At 39.6% G+C, this 19,364-nt stretch overlaps 1 protein-coding gene across 1 annotated transcript in view; it reads left to right on the top strand.

Moving 5' to 3' along the window:
• The window catches only part of LOC130596817 (fibronectin type-III domain-containing protein 3a-like), a 46,217-nt gene that overhangs the window by 8,968 nt on the left and 17,885 nt on the right, over window positions 1-19,364 (top strand). The window contains exons 3-6 of the mRNA XM_057404788.1: window positions 8,529-8,659; window positions 12,988-13,063; window positions 14,269-14,345; window positions 18,069-18,303. Of these exons, the coding sequence (XP_057260771.1) occupies window positions 8,564-8,659; window positions 12,988-13,063; window positions 14,269-14,345; window positions 18,069-18,303 (484 nt within the window). The 5' untranslated portion in view covers window positions 8,529-8,563. The remainder of the gene's footprint in view (window positions 1-8,528; window positions 8,660-12,987; window positions 13,064-14,268; window positions 14,346-18,068; window positions 18,304-19,364) is intronic.

The raw sequence follows: 19,364 nt of genomic DNA on the forward strand, positions 1-19,364 counted from the left end.
GGATACTTAACCTGAATATCAGAATCTTGGAGCATGTGTAGCTCCCTGTAGAAACTTGCAATTCTCATCTTGTAAATCTTGGCATAGTTTTAAACATTTTGCTTCATCTGTTCTGATCTGTAGTTACTTAAAGGTGTAAACTCCAGCTACCTTTTTGCTGACCAGTTCAGATTCCTCTGCGGCTGTTACTGCAATAGCACCAGTACATGTTTTCAGGTACACAGAAGTGCTCTTGAGAATGTAGCATTGTCTTTCCAGAGTGTGTATTTGCAAAGAAGTACCCTTGGAGCTTTCCAGCTGTTCTTTACCACAGTTAATGTCATGACTGCGGCCCGAGTCCTGTGAGAACACTGTAACTGCTTTTGTTCTTGCAGGGTTTTCCTTTCTCATATTTTTATAGTTTTTTTTTTCATTTCCACAGTGCTCTACTTCTTGTGGCTCTGATCAGAAGTGGTTTTGGAATTACTTTTCAATGAACCTTGGTGTATGTACTTCCACAGCTTCTAAGTGGTTTAAATAGATGTTTGGGCATAGATTTCCAGTAGTATGTTGTTAATGTGTAAATAAACTGGTGTCCTGACTGAAAAACCAGAACAGAGTTTGGAAATGCAGGGGGCACAGTTTCATACTTAGAAAATAAGGTTTGAAATAAATACATTGTTTCATTGCATTCATTAAAAGCTATTAAATATAAGCTTGAAAATGTTATGCTTTATGTAGCTTTAGGTCATTAAAATGAGTGCTTGTGCCACAAAATGTCATCTTCCTGGCTGGTGGAAAGAAGCAGGTTTGCATTTAATTTTTTATTAATTTTTTTTTTTTTTACAAAAAACAACATTGAGACAGCTGGAAAATTTCTTAATCCTATTATTTTTTTGAAGTTGAAATAAGAATGAAACACTTTAAGGGCTTAGTCCTTTGAGGTGTTCAATTCTCTTGAACACTTCTAGAAGCAGGAATGGGACCTTTCAAAAGGAGCTACTGGGTTTTGGTTTATGGGGCTGGTCTCTTTGGAAGCAGCACAGAAGTGCTTAGGATACGATTTGCTTTTCTGGCAATAAAAGTAAAGGCATAAAATAACTAAAACAATGAAAGAAAATATTTATCTAAAAGTAATGTCATGTTTGTGTTATAGAAACTGTTAATGCAAACTTTACAGGCCTCATAAAGGGATAATTAAGAGGACAGACATGGCCCTAATGTGACTGATGAGCATATTGTTAAATAACAGCTATAATCAAGTCAAACCTAATGTACTCTGGGCTTTGACAGACACTTCCTTCCCAGGTCACAGTTTATAACAGTTGCGTTTCTCTTGTGAAGAACAGCAAGAAGTTTTGCAGTCACTGCAAAGATGTGTATAGCCCCCTATTGTGAGCACTAAATACCCTTCAAGACTCTGCATTTGCCTTTTTTGTCCCCATGGAATAGAACACTCCAATCTGGAGGGATGTAGTTTCAAGCTAGAAAAGAATTCTTCAGTGCTATGGGCGGTTGCTGCTGTAGTTTCTATTTGAGGGTGGAGAGGAGCAATTCTCTTTTTTATTGCTTTTCTGGCACAATCACATCAGGAACCTCATCCACGTTGCTAAGGGAGGATAAAAGTTGATGTTATCACTTGGGTCAGAGTTCCCAAGTGCCTTAGTATGTTGTATCTGCTGTTTCTCTGCATTTTTAGCAGTGTTTTGGTGATACGAGGGCTTTCCATCTCACTCTTTTTTCTCCTTCAGGGAGAATTTCTATGAGCAGTCAAGTCTCACAGTACCCTGAGAGATGAGCTTTAATACTTAATTAAATGGTCTTTAGAAAAAATATATCCTTCTGTAATTTGCTAGTTGCTTCTACATCCTGTCCCTGCTCTCCTGTAGAGCATTTACACTTCACCCCTGCCCCAGGTCATTCCTCTGTGTTCCAACTTTCTGCAGCCTTCAGGAAGGTACTAGAGGTCCTTCTGGTGCCTGGCCTGATGTATTTGATCCACAGGTGGTCTTTGTGAGGGCAGAAGGTCTGTCTGGGCAGTGATAAAAGGCTTGTGGTCACTTATATTTTACCTTGGAAACTATTAGCACTGCTTTAGAATAAGTATTTAAGTAACAGAAAACACAGAGAAATGTTTTTGGAATTGTTGCTTTTTAGATGTCAGAAGAATATTTTAAAAGAATTTCCAAAAGAAAACACTTGGTGCAGAGTGTGGAAACCTTGAACTGTGTTTCTGGGAGTTGGGTGGGTGGTTTGTTGAGTTTCTTTGTGCTGGGGCTGCAGACCTCACCTAGGTGAAAATTGCAAGGTCCTTGCAAGATCTAGATCAAAATGACATCAGGCTTTACAGCTGTAAGTGTTAAAAATGTTAGAGCACATTTGTTGGATAAGTCATGAAGAATGTTTTCAGTATCAAAGTTTTGGTGCCCTTCTGGCTGGAAGCCTAACTTCCTGCAAGATGGTGCAGACAGATTCACTTGGGTGTCATAAATTAATCCCAACATTTTAATCAAAACATGTATTTAGTTTTGAACAGATGGCTGTTACGGAGCAGTGGTGGTCTCTCTGCAGAGCTGAACTTGTAACTGAGGTTCTGTTATATCTGATAAAGTCTCTTGTTCCTTAATCTTGCTAAAGGTAAACTAGTCCACCTAGAATGTCTCATGTGTGGTCTTGTGGAACTATTTTAGGATCGGGATGATATCTTAAACACCTTGTTAATACTGTTTATTTGAAAAACTTGGGTGGTAGAGGGTAACTCGTATCATTTTTCCAAAATCTTTCCTACCTCAAAATTGTGTGGGGCATAAATGCCAGATCAGAGGGGTGAGGGGTTTTCAGAATTCCTTAAAAAGGTTTCATCTTCATGATGAGGCTATTCCTTAGTCTGAGGTTGGGGATGACTTTTGTTTGGGTTTGCTGATGTTCTTTTTAACAACCTCCAGAGAATACCGATGCCAGTGTAACTTGTTAGCTTAGAGTGTGTGTAAAGTAATTCTGTAATATAAAAATTTATTATTAAAGCTTTAGGGTTTTCTACAACACCGCTTTTAATAAATAGCAGTATAGTACTAGTTTACTTCCTCCAGTAAATGTAAACTTCTGATCAGGCTGGAAGGTTGCATAAGGCACTGAACCTAGAAATCAGGAAGTCTGAGCTATATTTCTAACTCTCCATCAGACTTCCTCTCAGGTCCTGGACACATTGTTCTTTCCAACTCAGGCATGCTCTATTTAAAAATAAAGTCTCCACTTAAGCTCCTTGGAATAGGAGCTTTCCCATATTAAATCCAGCACTTACTATAATGAAGATAGTCTTTGTGGTAGCTTCTGTGTGGGTTTATGAACTTTTTTTTTTCCTACCATTTGTGAAACCAGTTTAGCTTCTAGTCTGGCCAGTGAAATGAAGCTAATCCATTTCTGTTCCCCCCATTAGATTCTGTGCCATGTATTTCTGGAGAGAGATTTTTAATGTACTTGGAAAACATTTTAATATGAGATAACAGGATTTTCAGACCTTGCTAAACAGATGAAATTAGTACACATTTGCACAATAGATTATCTCATATTCTATTAATATGATTAAAGGTTATAGTTCCAATGACATCCTGGAGATGTCCAGGAAGACCTTAGAGCAGCTAACAGTGTCTAAATAGGCTGACAAGAAATCTGGAAAGGGGATTTTGGCAAGGGCATGTAGGGACAGGCAAGGGGGGGAATGGCTTTACTCTGACAGAGCGGAGATTGAGATCAGGTATTAGGAAGAAATCCTTCACCGTGAAGGTGGTGAGACAATGGAACCAGTTGCCCAGAGAAGCTGTGGAACCCTGGCAGTGTTCAGTGCCAGGTTGGATGGGACTTGGAGCAAGCTGTTCTAGTGGAAGGTGGCCCTGCCTCTGGCAGGGGTTGGAACTGAATGAGCTTTAAGGTCCCTTCTAACCCAAACCGTTCTGTGAATCTATGGAATGGTTAAAGGAGGCTTTCTAATGGGGTAAGCTTTGTTTACTGAAGCCACTAGAAACATTTGTCAGTGACTCCCCCTGTGTACTAGAATTGTTTATGTCACTTTGGATTGAAACTATTTCACTATTTTAGATTTTAATTTTAAAATCATGAAAATTCATGATATTTTCCAGCCTTAAAGTACAATGATCTTAGTGTCAGAGACTCTTCAGTTACCTGCCTTTGCTTCTCTAGTTCTGTCTAGGAGCATAATAGCCCAGCTTTCTCTTCAGCAGGGAATAGGCATGAATCAATGAACACTGAGCTCAGTGCGGATCCTCTGGAGCTGGCCGGGGTCCAGGATGACTGCAGCACTGGTTGAGAAGAATTTGGGCTGAAGAAAAGGGAAGGCCAATGTTTCAGTCTTCCAGAGTCTCGGCATTTTTTACTATGTCAGGAAGTGAGGTCAGGCACAGCCGCTGTGTGCTGTAATTGTTTTCTGGAAGGCTAGTCATTAAAATTTTCTGTTTTCCTTAGAAGCCTTTGTAGTGCGAGACTGTCAGTGGAAAATATTGCCTTTCTTTTAATATGGTTAACATGATTAACCATATTACACTGGCACAGTGTTGAATTACTCAGAAACACTTCTCGGGCTATATTTTTCAAATACAGACTGGTTTTATTTAGTTTAAATTTTTGTTTTGTGTTGTGAAATACGTGACAGACTGTTTCAGCTGTTTAGATGTGTGTGTCTTGAACAAATAATCTTAGAAGGCCAAAGCTCAAGCTGTTTCCCTTGTTGATTTCTGTTAAATTGGAAATGTGATACCTGCCATTACTTCTTCCGGCTTTGCTAAAAGAGTGCTTCAGAATGTTTGTTTCCAAGATGGGTAGTCCCAGTTCTTTTTTTCTTTTTTTTTAATGTCTGCATGGGCTGAGTTCATCTTTCAGCTCAAACAAGGTTTGGGAATGACCTTTAGCTGCTGTCTAATAGAAACCATTGCAAAGGAATGAATCAGGCCAGAAGTTTCCTTGCAAAATGTAACCTTTCTAAAGCTTAATCTATTTAATTCCGTACTCAAAACCCTCCAGTGCATGGTAACAAAGCTCTAGAAGCTATGTCTGCAAATTCTGCTATTAATTCATGTACAGTGATCCACTAATTCTCATTATATTCCTTTGCAACTCTGAAAACGGACCACTTGGATAGTTGGTAGTGATGATAAGCTTACAACACCTACCTGCTGAGAATGGACTGTGGAATATAGTAGTCTTAGCCTCTGTTACAAAGCATGTGATAGAGCAAAGTAGCTTTAGGGGACCTGAGAAGCCTTTTGAGGCAGTTCTGCCTGTAGGTAGGCTGTTCCTTTTTGGTCCATGTACAACTCACCAGCTGGATTTGTCTGTCCAAGCTAATGTTGTTTATGGTGAACCGAAGGGTTGAGGTCAGTGACAGCGTTTGAGGGGAGCTGTGAGAACTGGTAGGACTTGTATGGTGGGAGCTGTGGGTGGAGGTGGGTTTAAGACCCTTAAGTCTCCTCTCTGACCATGCAGCTGTTGCCCTCTACCTTTGCTTTGGAATCAGCTGGCTGACTTCTAGACTAGCAGTAAGAGGGTGTGGGTAATGGCTTTTCAAGATAGATCTCTCTTTGTTTTGTTTTTCAGGAAATTGTGTTGAGTATGTAATAACTTTTCAGGAATTCTCTTTTTATTTACCCAAATACCATCTCCTTCCTTGAATGAATGGAGACTTTTGCAGCGCGAACCTGTTGATAACATGCTCAGCAGGAGTGCTTTTTTTCCTCTTGAAAAGTTTTATGTATTAAACTTGGGAGGAGTTGAGACCGATGCTTCTTTACCAGCAGAGGTGCTACATTTGAGAGCAGAAGTGTCTTTTGCTGCTCTTTTATCTGTGTTTTCAAGGAATGAAGCTGTGCTCTAAAGCCAGAAGAGCCTGGTTTTTGCAAATCTGTTGGTGTGCAGTGGGATTTTCCTCTTCATTGTTGGTGTTCTGCCACTTGCAGCCATCTGAGCCCAGCTGTGCAGTAAAATGTGAGCAGTCTAAGTGAGGTGAAACTGCCCAAGAGTTATTAAAATGGTTTCATTTACACGAGTACTTCTATTTTCTCTGACCAGATGAAGATTCCTGCTAAGACATGAAACTGTATTTGCTATTTTTGGAGGTTGTCGTCAACTGAATAAAAACACTTGTTTCCTGATGCTTCAAGTATAAAGTTCTTCCTCTGAAAAATAGGGAGTTACAACACCAAGCAAGTAGAACATATGTGTGTAGGTGTAAATGTGAATACTACCTGTGTCATTAGGCAGTAGGTGAAGGAGTCTAAAAACCACATGGATGTTGGTGCTGTGCTCTGCAGTTTGTCCTGGCTGCACTGCTGCTCAGCAGCATAGATGAAGCCTCAGAGAATTATATTCAGCCAATGTGGGATATGAGGACAGAAACTTTGACTGTTTATTTAAAATTGCAGGTGGTATTTGGCTTGTTTCAGAACACGTCTTTCTACAGCTGGTTATTTTGGTGAGTTGAGCATTTGAATGCAGATATATTTGCTTTTTGGTTTAAGGGTTTTCCCCTTTATATTAAGTGCTAATTTCTGTTGTCTTTGAGGTTCTTAGATGAAAGAAATTGAGACTGTGCACATATATAAAGTATTTTCAGTCTGCCTGTGTATACTGAGTTGCTGTTACAGCTCTTAAAACTTAGATCTAACCTCTAAACCTCTAGAAATAGGAGAGGTGTAGTGAAAGAAACTTCTGCCCTAATGTTAACATCCTGACTGGCAGGTTTACCATGCAGTTATTTTTAAATGGAATCGTTATATACAATCAGATGGATTTGTTTCTTTGGCACAGGTAATTCAAAATCTGACAAATAGGATGGAAGATTACTCAGGAAACAAATTAACATGCTAAGGTAGTTAAGTATATTTAGGATAAACCTGGTATAAATTTAAACTTTGGAGGTCGTTTCTAGCCCTTGATCTGTTGCAGTCATATTTGGCCTCTTAAAATTGCAACTGGAGCAGACCCAGAGAACAATTGGTATGCAAAATGAGCTGGTTTCTTTGGCAGTCTTGGGTATTTTGTTGTGCTGCATTTTGTGGCTGTGTGATTTGTATCAGTTATTTTGAGATGCTTTTGCAAACAAGAAGGAATGTGGTTTTTACCGGTGGATGCTGCTAGCCTCTCCCTTGTAATGGAAGCACAGGAGAAATCATTGTGAAGGCAGTTTTCATTACAGACCCTTCAAGAACAACGTGAGTTAAACCAGAAGAAACTATAACAGTTGGGCTGTGATATTTATACCACTGTTGCTAATCTGCTGAAGATTCAGCCCTATAAGCACAAAATTAATCAGGAGTTTTCCTGTCTCCCCTGCTCCCCCAGACATTGTCATTTCCATCCTGGCTGTAGAGAACTGAAATGGGATTTGGCAGTTGTGTGCAGACTGACTTGATTCATGCACAGATTTGAGTGGAGGGAATGATTTTTATTTTTATGAAATGAACTATACTAACTGCATTTTGTCTTCTGTATGGGTTTTTAGGAGGTAATGGGAAGGGAGAAGGAAGTGTCAGCATTTCCTGTATCCTGTTATCTTGTGCTTTTTATGGATGCTGAATTAACTATACCCTGAAAATTCACTAACATTTGAGTTGTATTTTGACATTTGGATTGTATTTTGACTTGTATAGTTACACATTATTCACTAGAAGCCCAAAGCTGTGCAGCACTTTTCCATGTGCAGTTCTGCATTTAGTCAAAGATGCTTGTACAAAGTACTCCACTCTCTTGTGTTGCCTTAAGCTTCGTTTCCACTGTGTCAGACTTTTGTATTGACGACATGTTGCAACATTAAGGAAATTGCATGGTTTGGGGGCTTTTTTGATCATCACAGACACTGAAATGTGTGTGCAGTGTGTGTATTATTTGGCCTGAACCTTGGGTTCTGGAGTACAGGCAATTTAGAAATTGTAACTACAAAATTAGGAAGAAAGTGCTGTATAAGTGTGAGTTATGCTACTGTGTAATTACTTCACTTACATACCTGTTTCATCACTCGTGGCATGTCAAGTTGTACATGCATGGTGCATATTTGAAGAGCATTATTTTTTAAAGGAGGATACGTGTTGCTTTGATTCACTGCTTGAAAAGTAGGATAATGTATCAGACTACATGGGTAGACTCCATTGTGAAGAACTTGGATTGATGACGTGATCCCCTCCATGCTTTTAAGACTGTCAGTTTGCACAAGTTTTTCAGAGTGGGCATTTTATAGTAAGTATTGCCTACAGTTAAAATCAGTTTATTTGAACATTTTGGGGGGAGAGTTGTAGAATGTTGAATTCTGATTATATTTTCCTACTGAGTTTTCAAATGTTCTTCTCTCATTAAAGGATTTGATTAATATCAGTGGCCAAGTGTTTGACTTTGTTTTGTGGAAGAAGGAAGAAAAAACACAAAAATCTGAAGGCACTGCTTTGTTTTTCTTCTGAAATATTGTTGCCAAGTTAGGCAAAATAGAGAATTAATTACTCGGTGGAGGGCAAAGACATAACCGACACTGGCACTCTCTGTTTTGGCAGGTGGTTAAGCAGTTGTCAATGAATGCTTTTCAGACATGATGGCCGACCAGCCGCCTCCATTAGAAGCTACACCTATACTGAATGAAGTGCCACTTCTACCTCATATGGTTAATGGAGACAGCATACAACAGGCAAGTAAATCCAGAGCATTTTCATATAAGTCATGTAATACTGTGATAGCGGTGGTAGTAGAGGGGTTGACATTCAGGTATACAGTAGAAAACAGAACAGATGAAAAACTGTTGCACAGCATGTATGATGGCTAAAAGAGGCTTGAAATAAAGGATCTATGATACTGAAGTTAGAAAAGCAGGTGGTTCTCAGCATTGATATGATCAGTAAAATAGAAGTGCAGATATAGAGAAGAAAATAATTCCTCGTGAATATAGTGGAAATGTTGCAGATTAAAAGGACTGCTTATTACATACATGTAAGTGTTTTAAAATTAAACTACAAAATCAAAGAGTAGAAGGAATATATAATATATGGCTTTAATACAGTGCTACAGTTTCGAAAGCTCTTAAAGCTCTTGTAAAATAATAAAGATTAGCAAGTGGTTGCAGTGCTCTAAACTAATTAGTCTGTTGCAGGGAAATGAAAGACCTTGGCTTCCTGATACTAAGTATCTTCATTAATAATTTAATTAATTAATAATTAAACTGAAATAAGGTAGATTTAGATTAGCTATTAGGAGGAAGTTTTTCACTGTGAGGATGGTGAGACACTGACACAGGTTGCCCAGAGAAGCTCTGGCTGCCCCATCCCTGGCAGTGTTCAAGGCCAGGTTGGATGGGGCTTGGAGCAACCTACTTTAGTGGAAGGTGTCCCTGCCTGTGGCAGGGATTGGAGCTGGAGGAGCTTTAAGTTCCCTTCCAACCCAAACCATTCTGTGATTCTGACAGTGAAGACCTTGGCATGTTTGAATATAGAGTGGATAAACAGAGTACAACAAAATCATGAATTGTTAAGGGTCAGATAGACCATGAATACTGGGAAGTTTTAAATGAGATACCCTTTACTTTGTAATTATTACAGATGGAGAGGGAGGAGAGGTGTGCATTGTTTCAGTTGTAGTATACTTGGAAAAATGAGCTTTGTTTAAAAAAATTTACTCTGCATTTGTTCCTCAGGTTCTGGAGATGAAAGCACAATAACTGCATTTTGAAATAAGTAAAGCTATAGAGTCTTGAAGCTATTTCTGAAGTTCTAGCATTAGCAACGTGAAATACTAGACACTGACCAGCTGTGTGGTTATTCATTAGGGAGCGTTTCATGTTACATGAGGAAAAGGGATCAAACAGATCTAATTGGGCACTATCTCTGTGGCTGTATTTGTATAGCATGTCGTGTTATAGATCAGTGTGTAGAGAACGAGTGTGTATTGAGTGATCCAGGAGAAGGTGACAGCATTGGAATTTTCAGAACCTAGTGGAGACTGTTTGCAGTTGGGTGAGGTAAGTGGGAAAATGGCATTTGGAGAGTAGATCTGAAGACTGATAGACTCCAAGACTTTTAATTATATTGGAAATTATGAATTAGACTGTCTAGTGAAAAGTCTTCATGGGACCAAGAACATGATTTTATGTTAATGTGCCAACATTTCTCATTCTAATGTGTCTGTATATAAACAATGATGTGATGTTGTCATCTATGTCGCTCTGCCATCCTTCAGTTGCCCAGCACACTTGCTGCTGTCATTTGTGGCACTTTCCTCTAGACAGGCTTGTGAGCCACAGTCTCACGTTTTCAAGCTTGCTTTTAAATAGGGAATTGGTTTAGCAGCTTTATTAATGCAGATGATTTTTAGTTATTTTGCTGCCAGTGCTGTAGAGGATAGGCTGATTACAGAGTATTGTACAGTGAGTTTGTTTTCAGATGTAAAACTGCTTCATCTGTGTTGATCCTCCTGGTTCTGAACTGGATGCACAGGACACTTGAAGGTGTTGGCAGGTCTGACTCCCAGCACTATTGTCGTCTGACTTGGCTTAGACTGACTTGTTAGAAACACTCAAGCTTCCTGGAAATTTTCCTTGGAGGAAGGTAGATGGAACTCCATTTGCTTCATTAATTGGAGTGAGTCATTCCTCCTAAGACATTGCCCCATGCATTCCTGAAATTCCAGTCTTTGAACTGCTCTCTGATTACACCAGTTGCTTACAGTCCTTTTCACTGGTCCTTTTCAATTAATAGTTTCCTGAACTGTTTGTGAGAATTTCAGTTAATTGAAATCCATTCTGAAGATCTGACACATGCAGAGGCTCTGGATTTTTAAAAGGATCCCTCTCCTACCTCTGAATTTTCTTTCCTTGGAAGATGAGACTTGCTGTGGGTTTAATACCTGCCTGTGGAGCCCTATCCCCAGCAGCTGCTGTTCACAGCAGACCTCATCTGTCCTGGTTCTTTGTGCTCTGGCAAAGCCCCACCCCGTTATTGTCAGCGTTCTGTAAATGATTATCATTGCTTCTCTCTTTACTTACACAAGTTCAGTAGCATTGAAGTAATACATTTACTTACATACTGAAACGACAGATCTGCTTAAGTTTCAGTCTCTTAATTGTGTCATTTAAAAAAGCATTACCTGTCATCTGGCCTTCTGATGTGATAAGGCCAGTGATAAGTATTGCTTACTGGCTAGGTGTTTTTTTGGTGTTCTAGTTATGTCCAGAACTCACCTACCTAAGTAAAATTCTCCTGTACTGTGAACTCACTGGCACAGGGTCTGTGTTCGTACGTGCTTCTGCATCCCCTGTTAAAAAATAAAAGCTAAGATATTAAAATAAAAGCAACATGCAGGAGCTGCAAAATCGGTGTTAAATGGTGTTTATCAGTCTGCCTCTTTCAGTCCCGCTTTACATACAAGAGTTTAACAGATCTGTGCAAACCTCAGTCTCTTTCTGTGTGGAAGTTGCACCCTCAAGAGTAGAGGGAGAGAAAGTGGGAGGTGTCAGCCGTAACTTCAGGAAACTGGTGTGTGTGCACTTACTCCATTACTTCTCCATTAGCTGGAGAAGAGTGCTTTGGTTAATGCCAGCATTAAGTGACTTGGCAAACTCTCTGGAAAAGAGTAGTCAGTGGAGTTTGTCAGAAAGCAGAGGTTGAGTGAGGGACCACAAGATCTTTTTGTCTCATTCTTTTCAGTGGTCTTTTTAGTAATGACCACTGTAATAGAATTGAGGCGTACTTAACAAATTCGCAGCTGATAGGAAATAGGGGGAATGGCAAGTATCTTGTAAGATTAAAATTATTTTGGTTACTGAAAGATAATCTAGAAAATTGGCAGCAAGTGCAAAATACTGTGTTTAGGTAGCCAGCTTAACATGAGGAACAGTGGGTTTCGCAGTGGTCCTTTAGAGAAAGGTCTGCAGGGGGATGGATAAAGACTGCAAGTGGAAGTCATCAGTGTTGCATGGTTTCCAAAAAAAGGCAGATAAAAATCCCCAAAGGATTCATATACAGGGTATGGCATCTAAATCACAGAAAGCAATCTTTTATTGGTGTTTTATTCTTTATTTTGTTGATGGTTAAGACATGGAGTAAGGTTTCAGGTTGAATCAGGGAATGTTGAAGTTAGATAATAAAAACTGTGATGATGGTGACAGTGAAACCATGGTGCAGATGCCTGGGGAATTTACAGAGCTCCATCACTGGAGATGTAGAAGCACTTGTGGCAGATGTATGCATGGATTAGGGTGAAAGTGAATGCAGGTGTGTCCACACTGACCTGCAGAATCTCACTGTTAGTTGTGTTTCTTCAGTGACAGGGTTACACAAACGTGAGAAAATTCTCCTGATTTTTCAGGAGCAGTCGAGCAGAGATGATAGGCATGACGCGCTTCATCACCTCTTCTGCCCTCCTTCCACCCTCAAGTTACTTCATAGCATCAGAGAATATGTTGTCAAAATACATACCTGAATGATTTCGGTGAAAAAACATGGCTGAGTTTTGAGCAAAGCATCTTTTTTCTTTGTGGCTTGTTTTGTTTCTGTTTGTTTGATTCTGTATTTATTTGTTTTTCTTTGGGTTCTGTTTTTTTTTAATATGCATAGAGTCATGACTGCCAGTTTAGCCCTGAAACTGAAATAATCTCACAGGCAAAGCTTGGGAAGTGAGGTGAGTCTTAGGTAATTTATTGCTTCAGTAGAAGAAGAAAAAGCAGTGTGAAAATACTGAAAACAGAACCTAAGTCAATGATTTCAAGTGTATCAAGAGAAGCACTTCTGGTTGTAATCAGAGAAAAATCCTGATTCAGCAAAGCCAATGATTTTATGTCAAAGTATTACGAAATTTCAATTCTACCCATCAGTGTTTCTCATCTTGCTTTTTTACCCTCTAAGGTAGCCAAAGCTGTATTGTTTTAATCTAACACGTGGGCATAACGAAGAGTTGTTTTTTTTTTCCCATGTAGGTAATTTCTAGAATAAAAAAGAAAAACCAAAACACCTCTTTTGTTTCCTACAGGTTATTCTTGTGCAGGTGAACCCAGGTGAAACATTTACAATTACAACTGAAGATGGACACATTCAATGTATTCAAGGTAAAGGAAAAACTGAAGTTCTGACTCCAAATATTTTGATTCACAGAATCACTGCAGGTGTTTGTTACTGTAACGTCAGGTGTTGTTTTATATGTTCTGCAATGTAATAAATCAGATTTTTCAGTTTGTACTTAAAGCACAAAGGAGACATTGCTGAGATTCCCTGCATCTCTGCACACTTTGCTACTGGTTTACAAAAGGCTGGCATTTCAACTGGTTTTGTGATGATCCTTGAATAAGTGTCTTCCCAGAATATTAACACCTGAATTTACATGGGATTTAGTCCACACTAATCTAAACAACTTGAACAGCTGCTCTGTGACCTCCCTTTACTGTAAGGTAGCGGCATTAGCAGTCTGCTGCTGTTGTGGGAAGCACTGCTACCCCTCTGTGTGTGGCTGCAACCTACTTCTTACCTTCTGGGTAAGTGACAGAACTCCAGATCTCAGTTGGGTCAAAATACTTCTTGTAAGTCAAATTGAATTTATCAGTACTTCAATTTTTTGAATACTTGTTTATCATTTCAAATAATATTATATAAAGTGTGTCTGTTCTGCTTACATCAAATCCCAGACAGGAATGCTTTCTTTCAGCTTGATGTGAAAAATAAGCTATTCTTACATAAAAGAAAAAAGTTGGTAGACCAGCTGTCAGCATCCCTGTGGTGCCAGTGTTGTTTATGCAGACTTTTAACTCTTGTCACAAAACAAGAACTAAAATTTATCTAAGCTGATTTCTGTACAGTTAAATAGATGCCGTTGGCTGTATAAGTGCCATGGTTGGGATAAGCCTAACCTGTGCTTTTTGTAGAATAAAGGTACATCCATACTTGCAGTCAGCAATATTATCTAAAATTCTGAAAGTTATTAAGTGGTAGTTCATATATATCTTGAATGTGAAAATGAAGTATCCTCAGTGACATAAATTGCATTATTTTTCTTGATGGAAACTTGGTACAGTCACTTTTTAATTTTTTTTTGAACTCTCAATCCCAATTATTTAAGTTTCTCTCCAAACTGACCTTTTAATAGGATAGTTTAAACCTGGCTTCTAAACCTGCCTGTCTAAAATTAGCTCCGTAAATACAGTTGGATGCAGTTGCTGGCTTTTCAGGCACCAAAGTGAGACAGCACCTTGGGGAAAAAAGGTGCCTTGAGTTGGTAAAAGCCTCATTTGTTAAAAAGTGGCACCTTGTTACTTCTCAGGTCCAGCACACGTTCCTATGATGTCACCAAATGGTTCTATGCCGCCTATATTTGTGCCTCCCGGTTACGTATCTCAGGTAAACTTTAATTTCTTCTCCTGTTTCAATATGTTTGTGGGTGTAGCTTTTTAACAATAAGGCTGTTGATTATTTTATTTGGAACGGCTGTTAAAAGCATTTCTCATATTTTTTTCCATTGAACTTACCAGCTTTTTCACTTCAGTGTAGGCTCTCTCGCCTTCTGTTCACATAGTAAAATTTGGTCTAGCTTTCAGGATTTGTTTATAATAGTGCCACTAGGCAGTACAAGATGACTTTCAGTAAGATAGCAGATGGCTCTGAGTTGGCTGTCTGTTCGCTCCATTAACAGGATCCACATCTTGATTTTTTTCTTCAGTCCTGTTTTCAAGGTGAAAGTAGGTGCCTGGGTCATATGAACAGTCCCAGCTGACAGCAACCTGCCAGTGTCAGAGGAGTGATGAGTGTAGCTAAGCACATCCTGTGCTTAGCTCTGCTAGAAACAGTGTGGTGGGAGCATAGCTGGTGGCAGCATCGCAGTTGAACATGTCTCGTGCATACTGTGGGTTGGAGATTCATGCTTCTTACATGGAGTTTATAAGGGTCGTACACCAGTATCATTCTCTCTTTCATCCTTAGGTCATTTTTTTTTCCTGGACTGCAAAAGATGTTTCTCTAACATCTTCTCATAATTCAGTTTTTTTTCTATTCAGAGTTTTCAATGTGCCTTTCTTTACTAGCTCTGATCTGCTTAACATTGAGCAAAACACCCTGCTATTAGAGCAGAAGTGTGAAGAGGAGTGGTAATGCCACTGACATGTGCCTGTGAAATGAGCAGGACTCTGGGCTTCTCTCCCAGCTTTACTTTTCCATCCTCGCTGGTTTTCCACTCCTCTGTGAAGTCATAGCAGGTCAGACCTGCCTGTGGTATTTGAACTGTTATTAGAGACACTTGAAGTTACCAGTTCAGTTTACATTTTAATTGATGCCTTTTTAAAGGAAAGTAATTAAAAACAAAGGTTTAAACAGAACAAGTTGGGGTCTTATTTTTTAGTGATGTTCAAAATGTGGAGTTTTCTGAGGAAGCTTGAAAACCTCGTAACTGTATATTCTTGAGCTCCCAGGCAGTTGTCTTTTTGCATACAACTGTCTGCATTTTGTGCTTCTGCTATTATAAGAAGGTACTTCCATGAAGACCCTGAAGAAAGGTCTGCCAGATAATTTATACATCAGTATGAAATTGAGTTTTCCATGCAAATAGTATTCAAAGCCCTGGCAAATGCTGAGGTGTACAAACTGAAAAATGTATTTGTTATGTGTTTGCTGTCACATGAAACTAGGGGGGTTGTTTTATTGTCCCTTGGTCATTATGACAGGGACAGACAAGTTTGAAACAAACTGTACATCAGAGCTTGAGGTACTTACGCTGTTCTTGTCAGTAGATGAGACTTCAACTTTCTGCTCCCAGATCTGTCTGGAGGAGCCTGAAGATAAATACCTTGGCTTCTGCCAAAGCAGAACGAAGCAGTTTGGTAGTGGATGATGGGGGCGTAGCAGCTTTGGACTGAAAAAATCACTATGTTAATGTATCCCTTCTACCTGAATTTGTGCCATGTGTCCTGTTTAATATCTATACATAAAATTGAGTTAACATAGCCATCAGAATTTGCTATGACTTTGGTTTGTGTGTATTATAGCATGTGTTATATTACAGAATGTGATGTACTTCAAGTGGTGCATTTAGTTCTGTTGATGAAGCAAAAAGCCCCCCATGTTGTTTCTAAAACAGTGTATTCAGTGTAAGCTTAGTTTTAAATGACCTCTTGTAATTTTTTTCTTCCATTTAAAGTCTGTTGAGAATTGCTAACAAATCAGCCGACTCTGAGGTCATCTCACAGCTGAACTTTGTCATAGCAGTTTGTGAGTGGACACATTCCATTTCCCTTCAGAAGAATAATTTCTCATTAGTTTGCTCTATCTTTTGCTGAGGAGCTTTTCAACATGCACTGTTGGCATAAGCAGTGTTTCAACATCCGTAATGCCTTCTTGGCCAACTCGGAAACACTACAGTGATCTCTTATAGCCAAACTAAATATGCTGTAAGAGGGGATCTCAAAGGAGCTAACAGGACAAACATTTTGCCTGCTTCCTTTAAACGGATTTACTTCATGGATTACATTTTAATAAAATCACTTTTTTGCATCTCAATTGTGTACACCCACCTGCAGCTGGGAAGCATCCCCCCACTTGCATCCACAGATAGTATTTTCTGCTGGCTGCATGATCCATCTCTGTTAATCCTAAAGCACTGTAAGGCCCTGATTAATAGCATTTTGGATTTGCATTTTGAAATGCAACTAGGAGGAGATGGCTGGTGTAGAAGGGAGGAGGTATAAAGCTGCAGACTGATTTTAAGCCAATCTAAGAAAAATGCCTGATTTTCCTACTGGGACTTGATTAATTTTTAAGTGTCAGTTTGCCTTTAATGATGAACATTTTTCTATTATTGATTTATTTTTATTTTTCAAATTACATTGCTCATACCTCTTTAATCTCTTGTGTAAGGGAGAAAACAATTTGTTGTCTGTCTTTAAATAGGATTTAATAGAGTCTAGTTTGCTTCCGAGTCAGACTTCTCATTAGGTACAGTCTGAATCTTCTGCCAGTGGGCTTCTGTGTTGTGGCAGAAGAAACAAACTGGAATACGACCTGGTGATTTTTCTGATGGTCAGCTCAGAAGCCTTTGGCCCTGTCAGAACTGTAGGTGCTGAAAACTTAATCCCTCAGTTACACAAAACGAGCTGTAACTGCAGAGTGACAACAAGGCATTGCAGATGTCCTCTCTCTGTACTATGAACCTACCTGGAGAAAGGACCCTGTAAACCTCAGTCTGCTCGTCTGCACCACGAGTACTAAAGATAAGACTAAAATTGTTGTACTTCAGTGTCATCGTTGTTCAGTGTGTTGGCTTGTGAATCCTGCTCTGGTGTTACTCTTTGACCTTGTCTTCTAAAACTTGTGTTCTGTGCAAAGTCTCTTCTCAGTTTTAAGATTTAGAGAAGCGTTATTGTGTTAAACCTTAACCTACTTTTAATGTACTGTAGGGGAAGCAATACATTGAGATAATGTATTTCATGCTGGCAGTTAGGTTACAGAAGGAGCCTATAAATTTAGGACACATCTTTAGAAGCGTGCATGTGCATACATACACATGTGCTGTCTTAGCGTCTCTATCCTAGAGTTCAGACGCACAGACAGGTTCCTCATCTGAATTCTCTTAGCCTGGGGCAAACATGAAATACTTTGACATTTGAGTTGGGTTGGATCATAGTACAAGACAGCAGAGCTGACTTGTAGCACTTTGTACTTGCCACAGGCGAAGAATGTGTATGCAGACGTGTACCTCAAATCTGACGACATGCAGCGACTTGTACACATGATAGCGCTGTCGGTCTGAAGCACTTCATCTGACTGCAGTTACAAGTGGACTGGGAATTACAGCCTGATCAATTCACATTACTTGTTTAAAAAATATATACGTACATTATTCATACGTTACAGATTGCTTAGCACTTTGGTGTGTGAGGCTCAGTTTCCTAAAACCGATTGCCTCAAACTCCAGTTTTTTGCAGTAACATGTGCTGGGTTCCCACTGGAATTCATTTCATTGTGTGTATCCCTGACAGACAGGTTGTGGGTATAAACTGTAGAGATTCTTCATCAGATGTGCAATATTTAAAAGATCGTTACTGTACTAACTTAATTTCATGTGTTGCATGACAGGTGGTGGAAGAAAATGGAGTTCGTAAAGTGGTGGTGTTGCCGCACTCGGCCGAATTCCATCCTTCCATGCATCCTCCTCCTCCTCCTCCTCCCCATGTGCCACATTACATGCATCACCACCATGCTCTGCTCCCTCACCCCCCTCACCCAGTGTACCCTGCGGTTCCAGGGACAGGAGAGCTGCCACCACAGTTCATTCACCAGCATCCACCACCACACGTGTTTCAAGAACAAGGTGAGAGCGCAGGTCACGTTTAAATACACGAGAAGGCCTTTCACTTGGTGCATCTCGATTGAGACAGTCGAGTTCTGTCAGCAGCTGTCTTACACGTTTCTGTGATTTTGGGGCTAGTTGTCAGACTCGCTGACACTTACCTGTGTTGTTAAAATCCTCCGTTCTGTTCTAAGACTTTAACTTAGAAGTGTTCTAATACTGTGTATGTTCTTCATGGATCTTTACTTTTGTTACTATAAATGCCCCAATGATTTCTTCTGCCTTTCTCTAAAGTTGTGCTGTTCAAAGCTGCTGTGTTTGGTCACAGCCTTGACATGAAGTTCTTTTGAAAATGCATTTAATTTGGTGCTTGAATGCGTTCTTTTGACTGAACAGAGACCAGATATGACTGGAAAGAAAAAACATACATAAGCAAAAAAAATACAGTAAGCCATGTTGGAGGATGAAGTGTAAGTCCACTCTATATTCAGATACTGAATGAAGCAATACTTAAGTGGAGGAATGGGGGCACCACTGAATTAAGTCAAGCTGTAAGCCTTATTATATGTAAACAAGCATTTAACACAAATTGGACTACATAAGACCATTCATTATCTCCCTCTCAAGCTTAAGTTGATAATTAAGCTATTTTGGCTCATGTCTAGGGTAAAAATATTCAGTAGCTCCCAAGCTATGTTTTAAAAAGTTAGTTTGGGTCCTAAATTTGCTTACACTTTTTGAAAAGGTGACTGAATATGAATATGGGTTAAATAGGAAAAATGGAAATTTGCCTGCAGATATTTTGTATATTTTGCTGTAGAATGAAACCTCCAGGTATGGTGTTCTCCTACTACCTGATCTTTATGCTCTTACACTGATTTGAGCCCAGTCCAAAACCTCTTTATCTGGTGAGGTTCCTGAAGTCTGGTGGAGTGTGGCCAGGGAGCAGGGCAATATGTGCAGGTTTCCTGTCTGTTGCTCTGCTGCCCAGAGACTCCCAAGCATCAGCTGTGAAACTCCTCAGGACATCCCATGTGCACCAAGCCCAGGTTGCATGAGCCATGGAGCTCCACACATCTACA

This window comes from Pezoporus wallicus, unplaced genomic scaffold (genome assembly GCF_028554395.1).
Source record: "Pezoporus wallicus isolate ANWC-B61680 ecotype Strahan unplaced genomic scaffold, APGP_CSIRO_Pwel_v1 contig_5104, whole genome shotgun sequence".
NCBI classification, from domain to species: domain Eukaryota; kingdom Metazoa; phylum Chordata; class Aves; order Psittaciformes; family Psittacidae; genus Pezoporus; species Pezoporus wallicus.